Genomic DNA, 20,183 nt, shown 5'->3' with positions numbered 1-20,183 from the left:
CCACTTTCCCTGGCAAAACTGGTTTCCCTTTCTGAAATGTCACCTTAAAGCACCCTTCTCCCCAGCACCCCCTTGTGAATCAGGAATGGGGTGGGGTTGCTGGCTTTGTGCCCGCACCACCAGGACCAGGAAGGAACCTTGTCAGTCCAGCGGGCACTCTTGAACACCACTCTCACTGGGTGGGTGTTTAGTTGGTTGCACCCTTCCCAGAACTGTTCTGGGCCTTGTGCTCTGTGGGAAAAACACTGCAGGGGGACCTTGGATTTATTTCTTCTCAACACGAAAACTTAAGAGCTCGTGTTCTCTATGGCGAACAGCATGGCCAGAAGCAATGTGGGAGTTTAGTTCTGAGACAGAGCCTGGGTGGCCTTGAACTCACAAGAGATTTGCCTGTCCAGTCAGTACTGCGATTGAAAGTGGAGTCTGTGAACCAGAGTGACATTCCGGATCAAGAACCTGTGGCCTCTGGTCCGCTGTGACCAAGGAGACAGCACCACTGACGTGAAAACTTTGACACACTGGACAATGGGTCTGCTGGGGCTGAAAGAGCCGCGACCAACCAGCACCACTAAGGAGAAACCTCTGCGTCTCACTGGGACAGCCGAGTAACTCCTGAATGGCAGCTATACAAACTGTGGTCTAGGGGCCAAGACTAATTCAAGGTGGCGTTAAGAATAATGTCTTAAGAATCCCCTACATGGTACTAAAGGACCATCGTATCTTGTCCTGGCATTGTATAGTAGGGTTGGAGTCACTGAAAAGCTATCATGACTGTTTTGAGCCTCCTGCTTGCAACTCGAGGAGTACTGGGATGCTGGCATTTGTGCATCACTAGGCCAAGCAAACACTGTTATCTTACTCAACGGCTCCCTGGTATTTTGTGTGCATATGTAGATGATGTACCATAATAAGTCCATGGTCAGAGAACAACTTTTGAGTTGTTTCATGTGGGTTCTAGGACTGAAACTCAGGTTTCAGGTTTGTGCAGTAGCACATACACCTGCTGACAAACTGCGGCACCCAGGTCTGCTAGGCTGGCCGGCTGGGGAGTCCTGGGTGTTTCTGCCCCTTGCCTTCCCACTGGCATTTATCTTCATGTAAGCTTTAAATTCCAAAGTCTCTGAACACTTTAGCAGTTATGCGTGTACACGAGTAGACCTCAAAGGACAAGTGGCGGAGTTACTTCTCTCCTTCCACCTTCTGGGTTTCAGGGACCAGGCTTTCCTGGCAAGCTCCTTTCCCCCGAGCCGTTTTCCCCATCCCTTGTAGTATGAGAAATGCAGGACATGCGAGGTTCTGCAGGTAAACACACTTTTTCTCATCTGAGTTCACTTCCCAGCACTCACAGCCCACAGCCATCTGTAACCTGAACCCCAGAGATCCAATTTCTCCAGTCTCCAAGGACACTCACACGCAAATAATTAAAAATTGTTAAGTAAAAATGTGTAAAAAGCATATAAGCCAAGCAGTTAATAGTTCATATATAAAAGTAAATTCTAAGTCACTTGTAGAAGCTTGCCTGTAATTCTAGGTCCTCAGGAGGCCCAGGCAAAAAGACTACAAGTTTTAGGCCTGCTGGACCATGAGACAAGTTCAAGAACAGCTTGGAAAACTCAAGAAAACTATGTCAAAATAAAAATGAAAACCTATGTATTCTAGATCTAGGGACAGAGTCAGCTGAAAGGATGCCTGCTAGCCTAGGATTGATCCACCAAGCCGAGTTTGATCCCTGGCACTACATCAACCAGGGGAGGTGGTGCATGCCAATAATCCTAGCACCAGAGAGGCAGAGGCAGAAGAACCTCAACTTCACAGCTGAGCTCTAGGACAGCCTGAACTACATGAGAGCCTGTCCAAATTCCCTGTATTTATAACCAGTTTTCCTTTCGTTCACTCCATTTCTATTTCTAAGACGGGAAATTCTTGCTCTCAGAGGTAGGTTAAATAATTGGTCACATTTAAATTTTGTAGCAAGACTGTTATTTTAGCATAGCGACAAAAAGACAGATAGGAAAACCTTCCAAGTCCAATCACACAAAGTCACCTGCTTACACATTCAGTCAGTCAGCAGTCATACACAAAAAGCCAAGACTAGTTTAAAAGGGGGGAGGCCAAATTATTATTAATTTAAAATTTGATTACAACCAATTTTGTTGGCATTTAAAATTTGAGTCGTTTTAAATCTCAATAATGGCTACATATTGATATCCAGAAATCAAGTTTGGTAAAAACAAGAAATTTTCTAGTAATTACAGATTAAAAGGCAAGTCAATTTAGAGAAACACAGACAAAGTCCATGTTTACAGTGATTGTGCCAGATTTAACTTTCAGTAGTACATAGTAAACTGTTTCACATTTAGGTCTTCACTTTTGAGATTTGGGAGCTGTTCTTAAAAACCTTTCCGTACCTGTGCAAACGGTCTTCCACGTACGTGCCGTAAGCACCCATTTAAAATATCTTCACTGTATATATACAAAACACCCACATTTGCAGGGCAAAATACATACTTTCATAACAAAACTATAATGTACCTCTCAAGTATGAACAATATACACATAATACATGGTATACAGTATTTACAAAATATAAAATATAATACAAGCTTCTTGTGTGTGACTTAAGCTCATCTCCTGTCGTATGCTGCAACATGGCAAGTTTCCACGGTTGTATCCATTTCCTTTTAGAGTCCAAGGATGTGGGAAAAAAATTCTATGGTTAACATACATATTGAAAACTAAAATCTACGTCTGAACTTTGAGGAGCGTTTTCAGGTGCACTGCCATGAGCTCCCGGCTGTGGCTGGGATTTTCAGCAGTGTTTCCCATCCAGTGACTTGGAGGCTTTGGAAGAACACTAGGGGAAGGTGGGTCGCTAAACTTTGCTCCCGCGTAATTTTCCTTTTGGCTAACTTCTGTCAGAAATGCTGATTTCTTCAAATGGTTACTTTTAATGTTCTCTGTATTTTTAAAAGGCTTTTTTTCCTGCTTCTGCATTCTATCGGGGGAAGCAGAGTCCTGCCAAAAGTCATTTTCATTCCTTTTTGCAGAGGTGATCTTGGTTAGTGGCAAGTTAAATTTGCTTTTCTGTCTGTTTATCTTTGGTTGTTCACACAAGTGTATGCCATGTACAAGCTGGCTGTGGGGAAGGACAGTTTTCTCCGATTTTCCCATCTTTGATTTTAACACCTACAAAGGAACACAAAAGTGAATAGTTTGAAAGTTATCTTTACAGCATATATTTTACATATTTTCTTCTAAATTCCTCTAGAATCGAATCCAGTTTCGACAAGGTATATGCTAGCTACTAGGGTTCCAATTACTCATGTCTCTTATACTGCTACTTAAAACATGAACTCAATGCTGTTACCAGAATACGTAGAAACTAAAATATACAACTTAAAAAATTCAAAGCAACCATGTCCACCTGTTCTAACTGTAAACAAGAGTTACCAGTAAGTATCTTCTGAGGGATAAAAAAAAATGTTCCTGGCCTGGTGGTGGTGGTGCACATCTTCAATCCCAGCACTAGGGAGGCAGAAGCGGGCAGATCTCTGTGAGTTCAAGGCCAGCCTGGTCTACAAAGCAGTTCCAAGGCAGCCAGAGCTGTTACACAGAGAAATTCTGTCTCGAAACAAACAAAAGAAAGAAAAATGTACCTTGTGTGCCTTTCAGATTCAACAATTTCATGAAAAGCCTTTAGGCCCAGCCAAAGGCCTGTAAGACCCAAAGAAGTAGAAGTCCAGGACAGCACAGAACTGCTTGGTTAATCTTGTAATCTCCAACTCATCCACCAACAAAACATTTTGCACAGTGTAGTAACTTTCCTAACCAAAAGTGGAACCTACAGAAATCTGCATCAAATGAAAACTTCTACCATTAGATCCCTTGTTACCTGCGTAACAGCAACTACACAGAAACCCCGAAAGCTAAGTACAAGGTCACCCATTGGTGCGAGGCTAAGGGTAGCACAGCCTCCCCTTTCAGTACTGCCTTTGAAGAATAAAATCTTGGTGGCCAAGTCTTTTAGATTAACACTTCAAGAAATCTTTGCAGGTGTGGTGCACTGTAATCGCAGAACTGGGGTGGGGGTTAAGATATCTGTTATTCTCAGCTGCATGGTGAGTTTTCTAAGACAATACAGATTACGTAAGCGCCTGCCTGAAAAACTGAAACTAAAACCAATAATAAGTACATAAATAAAAACCCTTAGAACCTAAGTTTTGATTCCCCTCCATGGGCAAACGGTGATCAAGTACAAATTCTAGAACAAAGACTGGTTTTGGGTCATTATAAACGAGAACTAATCCTTCAAATTGAATGAGAAGGTTTTGTTGTTGTTGCTTGTTTTTTAACTAAGACTACTCTCAAATTCCTCTAAGCCCGACGAAATTTTATCCTTATCATTCAAATCAGTGAACTGGCGTAGTTCATAGAATAACTTCTAAAACTCATTTTGGGCACCGCTTAGAAGCCCCGCCAGAGAGGCAGGCGCGTGGCCGCCTGCGTCGCTCGCAGCACCGGGCCTGGGAAACATTCGAGTCGGGCGTCTGACTGACACACGCTCCTGCCAACTTCCAAAACCCCGGGTCCGACTCCGCGGGTCAGGCCGCGCGTGGGTACGGCCCGGGTGCCCCAGTGGGCACCGCGCCTGCGCCTCCGCCCCCACCCAGCACCGCCTTCATGAGCTCCCCAGAGGGCCGCACGTAGCGGGCTGACGTCAGCTCTCCGAGAGCCCGTGAGCCACGAACGCCGAAACCCCCTGGAACGCCGCCAGCCTTCTAAATGCGGGCTGTTGCTGGGCCGCAGCCGCTGCTCCTATTGGCTGGCTTCGGAGCCAATGGGCGGCGCCAGCGCAGCCGCCCTGCCCCTTGTCCCCCGTCCCCCCACCCACCGCCCGCTTCCGCCCCGCGACTCCAGCGAGCGTCACGGAAACTTCCCTCCCGAGTAAACAGCCGCCCCGCCCCCACCGGCCCTACCTCCTTGGCGAGCGGGGGTTGTCGGTGTAGCAGGGTTGTGGCCGCCGGGCCCCGCTCCTCCGGCGCCGCGATCGGCCCCGGGGTCGGGCTGTGGCCGCCTTCCAGGCTCGGCCGGTGCTGCTGGAACTGGTGGAAGCGGCTGGGGAGCTGTCCGGCCGGGCCGGCCCGCACCTTCTTCTTCCGCCGCTTCTTGGGCGCCGCCCGCGGGGCAGCCGCCGGGGCCGGGCTGCAGCCAGACGGCGCAGCGGTGCGAGGCGCGGGCGCCAGGCACGGGCCGTCTCCCCCGAGGAAGTGCGGCAGGAAGAGGGTGGGTGGCAGCGCGCGCGGGTCCGGAAGACGAGGCAAGGGCGGCGGGGCCGGGCTCACCATCGGGAGGGCCCCGAGGAAGCCGAGCGGCGCTAGGCGGCCGCCCAGAGCGAGCTCTCGCTGCGGAACGGAGACGACGGTCATGGCGCGGCGAGGCTTGGGACTCGGCAGACGACGGGAAGCGGGCGTCACGGGGTAGCGGCGGCGGCTGCTGCTGCTGCTGGGAGATTCGGAGCAAGGACCATGACTCGGGCGAGGCAGCGCAGCAACAAATAGCCGGGGCCGCCGCGGCGAGTGTTGTTAGCCGAGGCCCCGCCCCGGGCCCGCCCACCTCCCCGCGGCGGCCCAGTCGGAACGCGCCTGCCAGGCCACGCCCTCGGCCCCCTCCCCCGCGCCCTGCAAGACACAAACAAGCAGCTTGCTGCAGCCGTGCACAAAGAGCACACGTTGCGCAGGCGCGATCAACGGGCTCTTCGGGAGAGTGTCCCGTGAACAATGAAGTTCGACTTCGGCTTCACCTCCCTCCCTGGAGACTCGCTAGGGGTGAGGGTGGTGGAGGAATTAGGAAGCTGCTGACCTCGAGAAGGGACTGCTTGTTTGTTTGCTTTTCATTCTTTCTCGTTTTCAGTTCATAAAATGTGTAGTTAAGAGATTTTGGAGAACACTAAAGATTCATTCCTTAGCACTGGTGAAGATCTGCCTCCGTGTAACCTACAGTGAAGTGTGGCTATGTGGTTTCCCATTTATTCGGTTTGTAACGCTGCTAATTAACCCTGTGATGAAAAGAAGAATTAGAGGACTTACCGATGGATTCCCAAATTTACAAAACAGTCTCCATAATCCCAGAATTTTTACTGCTTTTATAGCTAAAGATCTGGGGGACCCTTGAGATCTCACACTGTTCCTGATACTCGATGCTGCTGCAAACCGATTGGCCTTTGTCCCAGTAAGGAGAACACCAGCCCTGATATAGTTTGCTAGCTAACTGGGTTAACAGAACTCTCCCCACAGTTTATACAGAAAAGGACTGTAGTCACCAGTAGCTTCTCAGTACTAATCCCGTAAATCATCTTGTTTGAAACATACTCCTTTGATGATTAGGTTATTTTTTTATCCTCATTTTACAGAAGGGGAATTAAGACACAGAAAAGCTAAAGAATTTGACGCAATCATAAAAAAAAAAAGTTAACAGTAATCCTAGTCTGGCAAGAACAAAGTTTGAAGCCGGACCTGGTGGCACAGACCTGTAATCCTAGCCCCTGGGGAGGCTGAGGCTGGAGGATGGAAAGTTCTAGTGTGGGAAATTTACTGATACTCTGTCTCAAAATAATAAAAAGAAGGGCAACTGGATGAATCAAGTAGGTAGTGTTTGCTACATAAACCATGCAGCCTGAGTCCCATCCTTGGAAGCCACATTAAAATGGAAGAGAATCAAAAACCATAAAGTTGCCCTGTGACCTCCCCAACTACATGTTGTGGCACACTTGCTCCCTGCCCGCCCAACACGCAGAAGATGGGTAGGCAGGGAATAGTTCCATTATTGTCCTTGGCCAGAAGCAGGGAAAATGTCCTTGTGCTCAGGTTGTGAATATTAGACGGAAGCTCTGATTTCTCGTTTCTTCCCCAATAACCGCTCCCCCATGGGGGCTAAACGTGAGGATATAACCAAAACTCCAGTCCGGATACTAATTCCTGATGGTGAGCAGATTTAAATATGGGGCCTCTAGCTTTTCATTATGAAAAGGTATGCCCATTTCCTGATTTCAGCCCATGTTGTCAATAATTGTGGCTTGAACTGAACTTGATGCACTTCTCTCATCAAGGGGAAGTCGGAAGAGCGGAATCCATGTCTTGCCGTGGGTAGAAAGATGAGATTCTATAATTTCCCTTTTATCTCTTCTTTCAGATACTGGCCAGAGCCTGGACACTATGGGTTGGCCCTGCTTTCTCCTCTGATATAACCAGCCTTCCTGCTCTGTGGCTGCTTTCAAAAAGGGAAGGCTTCCTCTCCCTTTTCCTTCTAGGCAGCTGCTGAGATTTACAGTATTCCTACTCTAGGGTTTTAAAAACAAACAAATCCCAAAACTCTAATAAGCTTGTCCTTGGGCTTCTGTTGAATCTAAATTATTTTTTTGGTTTTTCGAGACAGGGTTTCTCTGTAGCTTTGGAGAGCCTGTCCTGGAACTAGCTCTTGTAGATCAGGCTGGCCTTGAATTTACAGAAATCTGCCTGCCTCTGCCTCCCGAGTGCTGGGATTAAAGGTGTGTGCCACCACTGCCCAGCTAAATCATCTTATTGAGACTAAGAACCCTGAGAGGGGACTCCAATTTTCCTTGTAGCATGTTGTCACAACACCCAAAAAGGGACTCCTCAAAATTTTCAGTAACAAGTAAAAATTATTTTTAATTTTACAGAGTCTTGTGGTATAGCCCTCACTGGCCTGGAATTCACTGTGTAAGCCAGACTGCCCTTGAGCTCAAGGAGATTGGCCTGCCTGTGCCTCACTGGTGCCAGGATTAAAGGTGTGAGCCCTCATGCTGAAAAGGCTCCAGCTACAATGCTGGGGCACACCTCCCTTAAAAGGTGGGGCTCTGGGTGGGGGTGATGGACATGCCTTTAATCCTAGCACTTGGGAGGCAGAGGCAGGCCTGATCCACACTGAGTTCCAGGATATCCAGAGCCATATAGTGAGAAAAGCCAAAAACAAATCAACAAAAAAGCTCATCGTTGGTGACCATCGTCTCTGTATTTTCTTCCATTCTTGATTATTGGGTTTTTGAGGGTCTTGCTGTGTAGCAGGATGGATGAGCTTGTCTGTGAGAGTGAGGGCAAAAAGGCGAAGGGCAAAAGCTTCCTTCTTCCTTGTCTTTTGGTGTGGGCTGCCACCAGAAAGTGTTGCCCAGAGAGAGGATGAATCTTCCCACCTCAAGTGATCAATCAAGTCATGAAAATCCCTCACTGGCAGGCCCAACTGCTTGGGTTTTGGTTGAGTCCAGATGTAGTCAAGTTGACAGGCTATCTGTAGTCTGTGGTGGCTGTTCTTGGTTGTCAACTCGATTACATCTGGAATGAACTAAAACCCACAAAATCCACCTGTGAGGGATTTTCGCCTAATTTGAAATAGGTAGATCCATTTTTAATCCAGATCTTTGAGGGAGGAAGACACCTTCAATCTGGGCAGTACTTTCTGAAGGAAGCTTTGCTCTGAAGGAAGCTTCTCCCCCTGCCTGCTTGCCCTCCCCTTGCTATCAAGTCTGTTCCTGCACTGCATTGGAGCCTCCTTCCTTAGGATTCCAGCATATACTGAGTTCCCCTGAGACATCCAGCCTCAAGGATGGAGCATCTATTGGTTATTGGGTCTTCCATTCACAGCCAGCCATTGTTGGATTATCTGGATTGTAGCCTGTAAATTATGCTAATGAATCTCCTCTCTCTATATAAGGAGATTTGTTTCTGTTACTCTAGAGAACCCTGACTAATACACTGTCACCCAGCCCTAACTCTCCAGGGAATAACATTAGGAGGTGGGGCCTCCGGGAGATGATCTGTTACACGGGAGCCCTCATTAGCAGTTAGAGAGCCTAGACAGATTCTTGGTGCTGTGTGAGAACACTGCAAGGCCGGAGTCCATGACTGTGAAGAAAGCTGACACCTGGCCTTGGGCTTCCAGCCTCCAGAAGTCTAGAAGGCAAGTCTGTGTTAGCTATGAACAGCACGAGGTAGAAATCCTGCTGTTCTAACACAGAAGGGCACCAGTACATTGCTGGACCTTGCATCCAGCCTTGGAACACCATCTTGAACCTTTGATCTCTACCAATGTAGGGGAAGTAAAAAACAAACAAACAAACAAAACAAAAAAACCTTAGAGAAACTTTGAGGAACTCTGATTCCTTTTAGAAAAATATATTTCTAGAAACACTACATCACCAACCCTGGTACAGTAGTTCATTTCTTACTATTGTAACAAAATATGTAAGGTGGGTTATTTATATAAAGAAAGCAGGTTTATTTGGCTCATAATTTGGGAAGGGAAAGTCATGGGGCTAGCGCAGTCCTGCTGTGATCCGAGAGACTGGGGTGCACATGTGGGTACCTGCCTCTTTTGGTCTCTTGCCCTCTTTGTTTTTCTTGATGGGGGCAGGATCTCACTACGTGGTCCTGGGTGGCTTGGAACTTGGTGTGTACATCAGGCCGGTCTCGAACTCATTGAGATCTCTTCCTTCTGCCTTTGAAGTGCTAGGATCAGAGATGTATCCCACCACACCCAGCTCTCGTCCTCTTCTACTCACACCATGATTTAATCATGGGGCTCCATCTAATGACCCAATCACCTCACAAAATCCTCTGGTTTGTTTTTGTTTTTTGTTTGTTTGTTGGTTTGGTTTCTTGAGACAGGGTCTGGGGTAGCCCAGACTGACCTCAAACTCACCATGTAACTAAGGCTAACCTTGTACTTACTGAATCTTAGGGTCTTATTATATCTCAGGCTTGCTAGGAACTCAGTATATAGCGCAGGCTGGTCCCAAACTGGTAGCAATCTCCTACCTCCACCTCTTTCCTGAATTACAGACTTGAGCCATTACACTTAGCTTCGGGGCCCCACTTGTAAGTGCCGAAGCCATATTAAGCTTCTACCCACATAGAATTTCACAATTGGGATTCAATCACAATACATAAAAGTGAGGGAACACCTCAGACTATCACTTAATTAAGAAAAAAATTGGCTGGAGTCAAGTTCAGTTCACCATCCTCCTCGTGAGCCAGGCTGAGGCAAATAAGCTAGAGATGCCTGTAAGGTAAAGAGAGACGGGTAACAGATGAGAATGAACGGCCTGGCTCTTGGGTCTGAGCGCTGGGCAGGAAGCAATCACCTCTAGAGAAGAGCACCCAGACTGGGGGAGCGCGGCTCTTCAGGGCGGTTTCCTTTTTCCTTTAAAGCCAAAGGAACTGAACTTTCTGGTTTTGTTTTTTAAGATAGGTGCTGATGTAGCTCAGGCTAGCCGTGAAATTTCTGATCTTCCTGCCTCTGCCTCCCTAATGCTGGGATTACAGATGTGCACTTAACATTCCTTGCTTAATATTTTTATGCTTTCTTTTTCAAAAACAGAAGAATCTTCAAAATAATAAATTTAGGTTTGTTTTTTTTGTCTGTGACCTCTCTATAGAGTACCTTGCCCTTACTTAGTGAAAGACTTAATGCTTACAGTCATATTTTCTGATTTCACCTGATATCTTCAAAAATGAGATTCAATTAGTTCCAAGAAGTTTAAAATAAAGAGAGCTGAGTGTAGTGAAACATGCCTGTAATCACAGCAACCAGGAAGTTGAAGCAGGAGGATTGCCGTGAGTTTAAAGCTAGCCTGCGCTACATAATGAGTTCCAGGCCTGCCTGAACAACTTAGTGAAACTCAATATTGAAATAAAAAGAGGGTCGGGAATTGTAGTTCCGCAGTAGAGTACTTGCCTAGCATGAATGAAGTCCTAGGTGTCCGTCAGCACTATGTAACCTGGGCATAACTGCAAGTCCAGCATTTGGGAAGTGGAGGCAGAGGGCTCAGAAGTGAGTTCAAGGGCAGCCTGGCTTTAATGAGAAACTGTCTCAAAGCACTGTAAGATAAGAAGAGCAAATGTGCCTATTTTACTGCTAGAGAGGTAGGGACAAGACAGGAGTTCAAGGCCAGCCTCGACTAGACAAGTTTGCAGACAGTGTGGACTATATGAGACTGTCTCAAACAAATGAAAAGTGTGGCTAAGGATGTAAGTAGTGAAGTGATTGCCTGACCTGTGTGAAAACCTGGATTCAATCTCTAATATCACAGAAAAATTAAAATAAAGCAAGTTAAGGGAAATGGATTAAAAACTCCCTGCCAATTTTATTTTTCAGATCTTAGAATATTCACTTCAGTCTTTTCTCCCAATTAGCTAAAATCTGTAAGGAAAATGACTCGGAAAACATAAATAGGGCCAGTGAGATGGCTCAGTGCTTGCTTCCTGTACTGCCACCCTAACTTGAGTTCCATCCCTGGAACAGCATGTAAAGGTAGAAGGAAAGAACCTATGGCCACAAAGTTGCCCTCTGACCTACATGGTTGCAGCATGGCATGAAGACCCCACATCAAAAACAATAAATGAAATAAATTAATAAAATTGTGAAGTTATTAAGAAAAGAAACTAAATACAGGAACCGGGTATGATGGCACATAGCCACTTGGGAGATGAAAGCAGGAGAATCAGAATTTCTAGGTCATCCTTGGCTACATAATGAATTCAAGACCAGTCTTTGTTACATAAAACCCTGTCTCCAACAACAACAACAATAACAAAAAACCAACCGAACACAGAAAGTGGCTTAGAGAGCTGAAGACCAATTGAAACCTCTGTCAAGAGACTCACAGAAGGAGCTGCTCACTTTAGCATTCTGCCGGGTCACATGTCACTGATGATGACTCATTGCTAAAAACGCAGTATCTAAAATGATGGAATTATCACTTCGAGTTTCAGGAGAGAATAACTGAAGTTAAGCCTAACCAGTAAGTTAGCATGTTACAGTTATTCTAAAAATGCACAGGTGCACCAGATGCGATTAGTTGAAATATCAATGCTCATATTTTCTTTGATATGAGACCCCCCCTATTAATAGATCTACATCTATTACCTATCTACCTATGTAGTTTTGAAACAGAGTCTAGCTCAGGCTGTCCTGGATTGCTTAATCCTGTTGCCTCAGCCTTCCAAGTGCTGGGATTTGGGGTACACCACTGTCCCTGACTATATTTCCTTTACTTCTGTTCTTTAATTACAATGTTCTCTGAGTTACAATGCCTTGGTTCTCTAATGCTTGTCAAATTGTTACTCCTTTTCTGACTCCCACTAGGTCAATAATCCATGCTTTATATCCAAAGTCTATGATCAGAGTCTCTGCCTCTGTCTGTCTGTCTGTCTGTCTGTCTCTCTCTCTCTCTCTCTCTTTAAAAGACAGGTTTTCTTATGTTGCCCAGCTTGCCTAGAATTTACTGCATAGCCCAGGCTGATCTCAAACTCATGATCCTCTTCCCTCAGCACCCGCGCTGCTGGCGTTATAGCATCCTCTACCATGCCCAGCTGGGTCATGAGGCTTTTGAGGACTGAACAGTTAACAGCAGGAATCTGAACGACATGGAAAGAGAGAAGAAAAAACTCCCAGGGCCACCATTGTGTTTGGCTCTGTGACAAAGTATATGCCCTGAGAAAATTCACCTGGAAGGAGGAGAGACTCGTTTGGCTCCTGGTTTCAGTCCCTCGTCACTTGCTTTGGACCTGTGGTGACACACAATGCACAGAGCAAGAGGACATGACTGGCAGCAGAAGAGGGTGAGGAAGGGGCCCCAGCCTGATACCCTCTTAAGAGCATGTCCCACAGCCTGTCTTCTGTCCAATGGGGCCCTATCCCTAGAGGTTCCACTTCCCCAAAGCACAATAGGCTGAGGACCAAGCCCTCAATACACAGGTCTCTGAGGGACATTTGGGATCCTAACTATGAAGCCCTCGATTAGCTCTGAGCATCAAGAATGCAGTGAATGAGAAACACGAACCTCCAGGCAGAAAGCTCACACATGGTTCAGCACACTAGTTGGAAATATTCCTGCACCTCGGGAAAGAGATGCTCATTGAACCCCTCCAGAGAGAAACAGCTCTCACACGAAGCTGGAAAACCTGAGTAGCGACTGGTCGCTGGGACTGAAATTAGAAGAAGACAATGTGCAAACGACTTCAGCATTCCCAAGGGAGGTGAATCCCAGCACAGAAGCCTGATTCTCCAAACTGTCAAACACAGGGACAGAATCTAACTTGTCTCAAGCACGTAAGACCTAAGAAACCTGCTCTCATCCTGTCGTTCTTAGGAAGCTACTCTTCTCAGAGACCGATCCAGAAAGAGAAAGGACGATGATCCACTCAGGAAATGAGTGTGAGGGTTTCTGGGGAAGAGAGAGATGTGACCTAGGTGTGACAGCTGTGCGGGTGGCCAAAGAGCCGCTAGGCCAGGCTGCAGCGGTAAAGGTAATTACTAGGGTGGCGGTGGGGGCAAAAAAAGCGCTTAAACGGATAGGATCTGTAGTATGTCGGCAGGAATTGAGAAGAGATGTACTTATTCTACCAGAGAGTTCTGGGATAAAGAAATGATGGGTAAAGGAAAGGCAAAGTCAAGAAAAGGAACGGGAAGATTATTGCTGTTTAAGACAGGGTTTCACATAGCCCAGACTGACCTCAAACCTACTGTGTAGCTGAGGGTCCCTTGAGTTCCTGATCTTCCCGTCTTTACCGTCCAAGTGCCAGAATTACAGGCCTGGTGCACCTGCACACATGCTTGATTCCCTCCCAGGGATCAAACCCCGAGCCTCGCACATGCTAGGCCAAGGCTCTTATCAACAGCACTATATCTACGGTCACGCTTACTCACCTGAAAGAAGCACAGGAGCCCAAGAAACAGACGTCAAGTGATTCTAAATTTGACATACCCTTACTAGGAAAAGTGGGAAGGGAATACGTGCATGTATGTAGACGTCTGTCTGTGTGTGGGATTCTGGGTACTGACAGGTCAGAGGAGCCACATCTTCAGCTGAAGGGATGGCTAAGCGATAGACTGTACTTTTAGTATGGGCAGGGTCCTAGAGTTGATGCTTATTGCCAAATGAACAGCAAAACAAAAATAAATATACATATTATACATTCTCTGAGCAGATGTCACCTGAGTCCCCACTGGTGAAAAATATAGCATTTTAAGCATTTTATTTAAAAAATATGTTCCAAGGACCAGGCGGTGGTGGTACCCACCTTTAGTCCCAGCACTCAGGAGGCAGAGGCAGGCAGATTTTTGAGTTTGAGGCTAGCCTAGTCTATGGACCTAGTTTCAGGAAAGCCAGGGCCACACAGAGAAGCCCTGTCTTGAAAAAGACAAACAAAAATGTTCCAGAGGATTGGAGAGATGGTTCAGTGGTTAAGACCATTTGTGGGCCAGGCAGTGATGGCACACACCTTTAATCCCAGCATTTGGGAGGCAGAAGCAGCAGACCTCTGTAAGTTTGGGGCCAGCCTGGTCTACAGGGCAAGTTCCAGGAGGCTCCAAAGCTACACAAAGAAAAAAAAGGAGCACTTGTGTTAGGTGAGTACGGCAACCACTACACTATGGAAATTCCCATTCACTTGTGGTTCTTAAAAATGGACCCACGGGTGAAGAGATGACTCAGCAGGTAAGAGCACTGGCTGCTCTTCAGAGGACCTGGGTTCCATTCCCAGCACCCACATGGCAGCTCACAACCATTCTTAACTCCATTTCAGGGAATCTGACACCCTCTTCTGGCTTCCATTGGCACTAGACAAGCGCATGGTGCATAGACATACATGCTGGCAAAACCCAATATGCATTTTTTTTTTAAAAAAAAACTCAAGTTCAATTTCTGCATCCACATCAAGCAGCTCACAAACACTTGTGACTCAAGTTCTAGGAGTATTTGATGTTGTTGGCTTCCTTAGGCTCCCACCTCTGGCATAGCCATGCGTAGACACATATACATAATTAAAAATAATAAAAATAAACCTTAAAATAAATTTAAAAATATATTCCAAGAGCTTGACCTAGTAGCCAACATCTGTAGTTTCAATATTTGGGAGGAAGACCAGGAATTCAAGGCCACCCTTAGTTCCATAGTGAGATCAAGGTCAGCGGTAGGATACAGTCTACTCCCGAACCTCAGCCTGTTAGAGTGTTCATAGCTGTGTTATTCTCAAAAGTAAAACAAAACAAGCACAGGAAAAAGCAGAAAGACCCAATGTTTACCACAGAATGAATGGACATCCATGATATGGTATATCCGGCACAGCTAACCGTATTTGGCTACAAAAAGAAATGGAATGCTATCATACGCTGTTACAGAGTCCTGGGAAGCCTGGCCTGAAATGTGGTACGTGACCCTGACTGCCTTAGCCATGCAGCAGTTCTATCTTGGTCTCCTGAGTCCTGGGATTGCAGGTAAGTGCACCATGTCTGCTTCATCCATCATTTTAACATCATGATTTTTCCTTTAAATTCCACAGCTTTCTTCCCTCAGAACCACTTTCCTGATTGAGGTAAAAAGCTGTGGACTCTTTTGAATTTTGAATAGGTAAGGTCCTCTTTGAACAGAAGTCCTCTGGCTGAAGGTGCTGGGGAGCCTGGGCTGCTGCTCCTGTGCGTTAATGTGCGCTCACACTCGGCTACATCGTAGTCAAGCAAAGCATTAACTGGGGCCTTTCTCTGAATGACATTCAACAAATATGCTAGACTAGAAACCAAAGCAACTTCCCATACCAGGAAGCCAATAGAGGGAATTAAAATAAAGAATAAAATGGGGTCTGGAGAGATGACTTGGTGGTTAAAATACTGAATATTGAGGATTCAATTCAGAACTCATCTAAATGGGGTGAGTGTGGTGGCCTGCCAATAATTTTAGAAGGCAGAGAAGCATATCGACAGCCGTACTGACAGGCTCTTGGGTTCACTGGAGAAACTCTGCCTCAAAGGATAAAGTAGAGATGACTGAAGAAGACCCCTGACACCAACCTCCGGCTTAAACATGCATACCCACACGCACCCACATACATGTAAAATGCATACCTACATGTACCCACACATATAAACATGCACACCTGCATGCACCCACACATGTGCAAACATACATGACAAACATGCACACTCACAGGCACCCACATACATGTTAACATGCATGCCCACATGCACATGGACATGTGCATGCACACACCACATGCATGCAAGCATGTGTACACACAAACCACACACATACATGTGAAAAATAATAAGTTCTGTTTTGTAACAAAAAATTATTGCACTAAAAAGATGTATCTTGTAGGCTATGGTGATACAAACTTGGAAGTCTAGCATTTGGCAGGCTGAAAAGGAAGATTGCTCATGAATTGCAGACTAATCTGGGTTACCGGGGGAGTTTTAGGATAGCCAAGCCTATATAGGAAGACCTTCTTTTAGAAAAAGAAGGGAAAAAAGAAAAGAATGTAAACAGACAAGTAATTGTCTTTGAAGGGATTTGAGAGGGGACAAAGTTGGAGAGATGGCTTCGTGTTTTAGCGTATTTGCTGTTCTTGCAGAGGGCCTGTGTGTAGGTTTGGTTCCCGAGCACCCACATGCGGCTCACAACCATTTGTAGCTCCCGTTCCAGAAGATCCAATGGCCTCTTCTGAACTCTAGGCACCAAGCATGCACATGGTACACATACATACATGCAGGCAAAAAAAAAAAAAAACACTCACATACATTAAAAAATAGATTTTTAAGAAAAGTTTAAAGGATTTGTGGATTGTTATCGTAAAGTAAGTGGATATAAGGTGGTAATAAGGTGGTAAGTAGATCATCTTCCAGACAAAATGAAACAAAGCAAAGCTTCGCATGTGTTCTCTGTTTCAAGCTTTTGGGGATCCAGATTTATATGAACAGGTCAATCAAAGGAGGTGGTGGAGGAAAAGCGCACATGCACACATTTCTGACACGTTTAGTAAGAGCCACAGAACCAATCCTTCCTTCTCTTTCTTTCTTTCTTTCTTTCTTTCTTTCTTTCTTTCTTTCGTTCATCTGTTTTGTTTTGAGACAGGGTCTCTCTGTGTAGCACTGGCTAGGCTAGCCTGAAAACTTGCTTTGTCGATCAGGCAACCCTTGAATTCACAGAGGTCTGCCCGCATCTGTTTTCCAAGTGCTGGGATTAAAGTCACACACTGCCATTTTACAAATGTTCACTAAAACCTCCTGTATACCAAACACTATAACATAGTTGAGATTTGCTGGGTTGAACAAGGTATTCATGGCCCCAAGACACTTTTTTTTTAAAAAAATTATTTTTATATTTTACTTCTGATATGGGTTCTGAAATCAAACTCAAGTCCTCTGGATGAGCAGTAAGTGCTCTTAAGCCCTGAGCCAGCCCATCTCTCCAGCCTTGGGCCATGCAGTGAGCATCAGAATCATCAGTACCCAGTCAGTAACAAATGCAGTGGCTACAATCTATTAGCATTCAGGAGAGAGCCTCAGAAGCTTCCAAGGACAAAGGCTGTTTCTGTTTACTGAGACACTCCCAAGGCCGAGGACGGGCTCCTTCGGGACACCAGACTGGTTGATCTTCCTTACCTGTTTTCTTTGTTCAGTGCAAACACGGGCACTGACGCAGATTTGTTGACTTTAACGTGTGTGTGTATGGCGGGAGGCCTGGTAGCAGAACCTCTCACAAACAGGCAAGTCCGGTACCCCTCAGTGGCTCTGCCCTGTCCCTGCACTTCTTTAGCCTGTCTTCTCTGCCTGGGATAATGTGTGATGTGATTTTGTTCCTGGTTCAACCCCCGTCTCCCTTGTAATCGCTGGAAAGAATTCAGGCACAGAACGTGACGGGGGGAGACAGGCAGAGGTCACCGAAAAGCAAGTACAGTCCACTCTCAAAGATACCAGTGGCAGTGGCCAAAGAGACCACACTGAGCCAACCACCACAGTAGACCGGGTCTGTTCTAGCTGCTCTGCTAACGACCACAGAACCTCCCTGTCGGGTCAGAGTCCTAGCCAAGTGATGGCTGCAGCTGTTTGGACTGCCTGGCCCTGGCTTTTACAGAAAGGAGCTCAGTGAGGCTCCCCATGGACTAATGTTTGACCAGAAGGCCTCCTGCTATGCGGCAGTCTTAGGAGGTCCAGAGAGAACTTGGTGGAACCTGGGTCAATGGTTATATCTCAGGCACCCTGGGAGAGCATGTCAGCCTGGAGGTCGCTTTTCCTTCCATAACCAGAAGATGATTCAGGCCTGATTTTCTGATCCTCCGTTAAACAAGCTTTTATTTCACAGAGTGCAGACCACAGAGAGGTCCTGCCCCAACATCCTCCGAGACTTCTTACCTCTGACTTCTCACATTCTCTTCGCTAGGATGTCAAATCTTCTTCCTGTCACCCAAGACCACCCTCTTGACAGAAATTTACTTCTTGTCCTGGGCTGGGAGCTCCAGGTGTCTGCTGCTCTGTGCGTTACTGAGTATTTGCACAATTTGGGCAGAAACCGGAAGTTGAGTGAGAAACAGGGATTCTAGCCTGATTTTAAGTGCCCGGGATCAAGCAGGGACGCCAAAAAGTCGGAAGTGAGTATGGATCTCCGGGCACTGCAGTTCAGGGCAGCTGGGAACTGATGTCAGGCCTTTTCCAGCTGCAGCAGGGCTTGTCCCCAGTCTCTAATTTCCAGGCTGGCCTGGGATTCCGTCTGTAAAACAGACTTCCATCTTCCCTGCTCTGCCTCAGTGCTAATGCTGGGCGTACAGGTGAATGCCTGGCTTTCTCACAGGGACTTGGGAGGGGAACTTCCATAAACCAGATTTGGAATCACTGTTTTAGGCTGATGTACGGAGCACAAATGTCTATTTTTGTTTCAGTATTTTTGAATAATGAATGTTTTTCAATTTAGCATAAATATTAAAAAAAATCCCCTTCCAGTTTAGGCTTTCTATTTCCCTCTCTGAAGGCCTTTCTGTGGCACATGTTCACACAAACAGACACAGATAAAGGTTAAAATAAATCTCCTTAAGAACTCAAAGTAACAGCCAGGAATGTTACATAGAGAAACCCTGTTTCTGTAAACAAATCACAAACAAACAAAAAGAATCCATAATAATAATAATAATAATAATAATAATAATAATAATAATAATAATAGTAATCATTTCTCGGGCTCAGGAGTCTTTGTCTACCACGTGCAAAGACTGAGGTTCAATCCCCAGCAAAGCCAAACAATTAAGATTAAAATAAGAATAATAATAGCGACTGGGGAATTGGTTCTGTGGGTAAAGACTTGCTGAGCAAGTGTGAAGACATGAGCTGGGATCCCCAGAACTTAAAACTGGAGAGTGTGTGTTTATAATGACAAGGTTCCTTTGGAGATGGGCGGTGGCGGCAGCAGAATCCGCATAAGCTCCTGGGCCAGGTAGTCTGGCATGTGCAGGAGCAACTACAAAAGAGAGATCCTGTCTAAAGGACAAAGTCAAGCACCGACACCCAACACACACACACACACACACACACACACACACACACACACACAGAGAGAGAGAGAGAGAGAGAGAGAGAGAGAGAGAGAGAGAGAGAGAAAATATGCTGTAGGAATGGTGCCGCACACCTGTGGTTCCAGCAACTGGGAGGCTGAGGCAGGGATCTCAAGTTCAAGGCCAGCCTGAGCAGCACTGTGAGACCCAATCTCAAAACAAACAGAATAACAAAACACAAATCCCAAAGAATTAAGAAATTCTTATTTAATCTGTACCATATTTTCTATGACAATGTATTTATGATTCCCTTTCTGTGGAAGAGGTACTGAAAGGACGAGAGCTTAGTAAACTTTAGGCCTTTAAGTAGTACCACTCGCTCCAAGCCTTTCTTTCAGATGGCTCCACTCTGGGACAGTCAGGGACCCCGGCTCCACTGTAGGACATTCGGGGGTCCCCGGCTCCTCTCTAGGGCACTCGGGGCCCTCCTCTACTCTGAGACACTCGGGGGGTCCTGGCTCTGCTCTCGGACACTCACCCCACCCTCCCCGGACACTCGGGGCCCTCTGCTCCGCTCTAGGGCACTCGGACCCCCGGCTCCGCTCTGGGACACTCGCGGGCCCCCAGCTCCACTCTAGGACAGCCGCAGGCTCTTGGGTTCACTCCAGGACAGTCAGAGCCCTTGTTGCTCTCACAGGCCGTGAGTTTGTTTCCTAGCATCTGTTTGGGGCACAAAACAACTGCCTATAATTCCAGTTCCAGGGTATCTGACACCTCTCTGCAGGTACCTGTACATATCCACACACAGAGTCACACATAATTAAATATAAACCAGCAATAATAAAATTCCCCTTC

General features: G+C 46.3%; 1 protein-coding gene across 1 annotated transcript; it reads right to left on the bottom strand.

Annotated features, from left to right (window-relative positions):
* Window positions 1-2,095: 2,095 nt before the first annotated feature.
* Pnrc1 (proline rich nuclear receptor coactivator 1) lies at window positions 2,096-5,556 on the bottom strand. Its single transcript, XM_048420025.3, has 2 exons — window positions 4,977-5,556; window positions 2,096-3,186 (listed from the first exon to the last, which is right to left on the bottom strand). The coding sequence occupies exons 1-2, from the start codon at window positions 5,424-5,426 to the stop codon at window positions 2,743-2,745; spliced, it is 894 nt and encodes a 297-aa protein (XP_048275982.2). The 5' UTR covers window positions 5,427-5,556; the 3' UTR covers window positions 2,096-2,742.
* Between the last annotated feature and the right edge of the window lie 14,627 nt (window positions 5,557-20,183).

The sequence above is a fragment of the Myodes glareolus genome, chromosome 16, assembly GCF_982192425.1.
Source record: "Myodes glareolus chromosome 16, mMyoGla1.1, whole genome shotgun sequence".
Lineage (NCBI taxonomy): Eukaryota > Metazoa > Chordata > Mammalia > Rodentia > Cricetidae > Myodes > Myodes glareolus.
The sequence above is the reverse complement of the archived record's forward strand: the minus strand, read 5'-3'. Positions and strand labels throughout refer to the sequence as shown.

Bases quoted from the DNA above. Each gene is read 5' to 3' on its own strand.
- Pnrc1 (XM_048420025.3), bottom strand. From the start codon at position 5,426: ATGACCGTCGTCTCCGTTCCGCAGCGAGAGCTCGCTCTGGGCGGCCGC. The intron at 3,187-4,976 runs GTAGGGCCGGTG...GTTCCTTTGTAG, and splicing joins AACCCCCGCTCGCCAAGGAG to GTGTTAAAATCAAAGATGGG.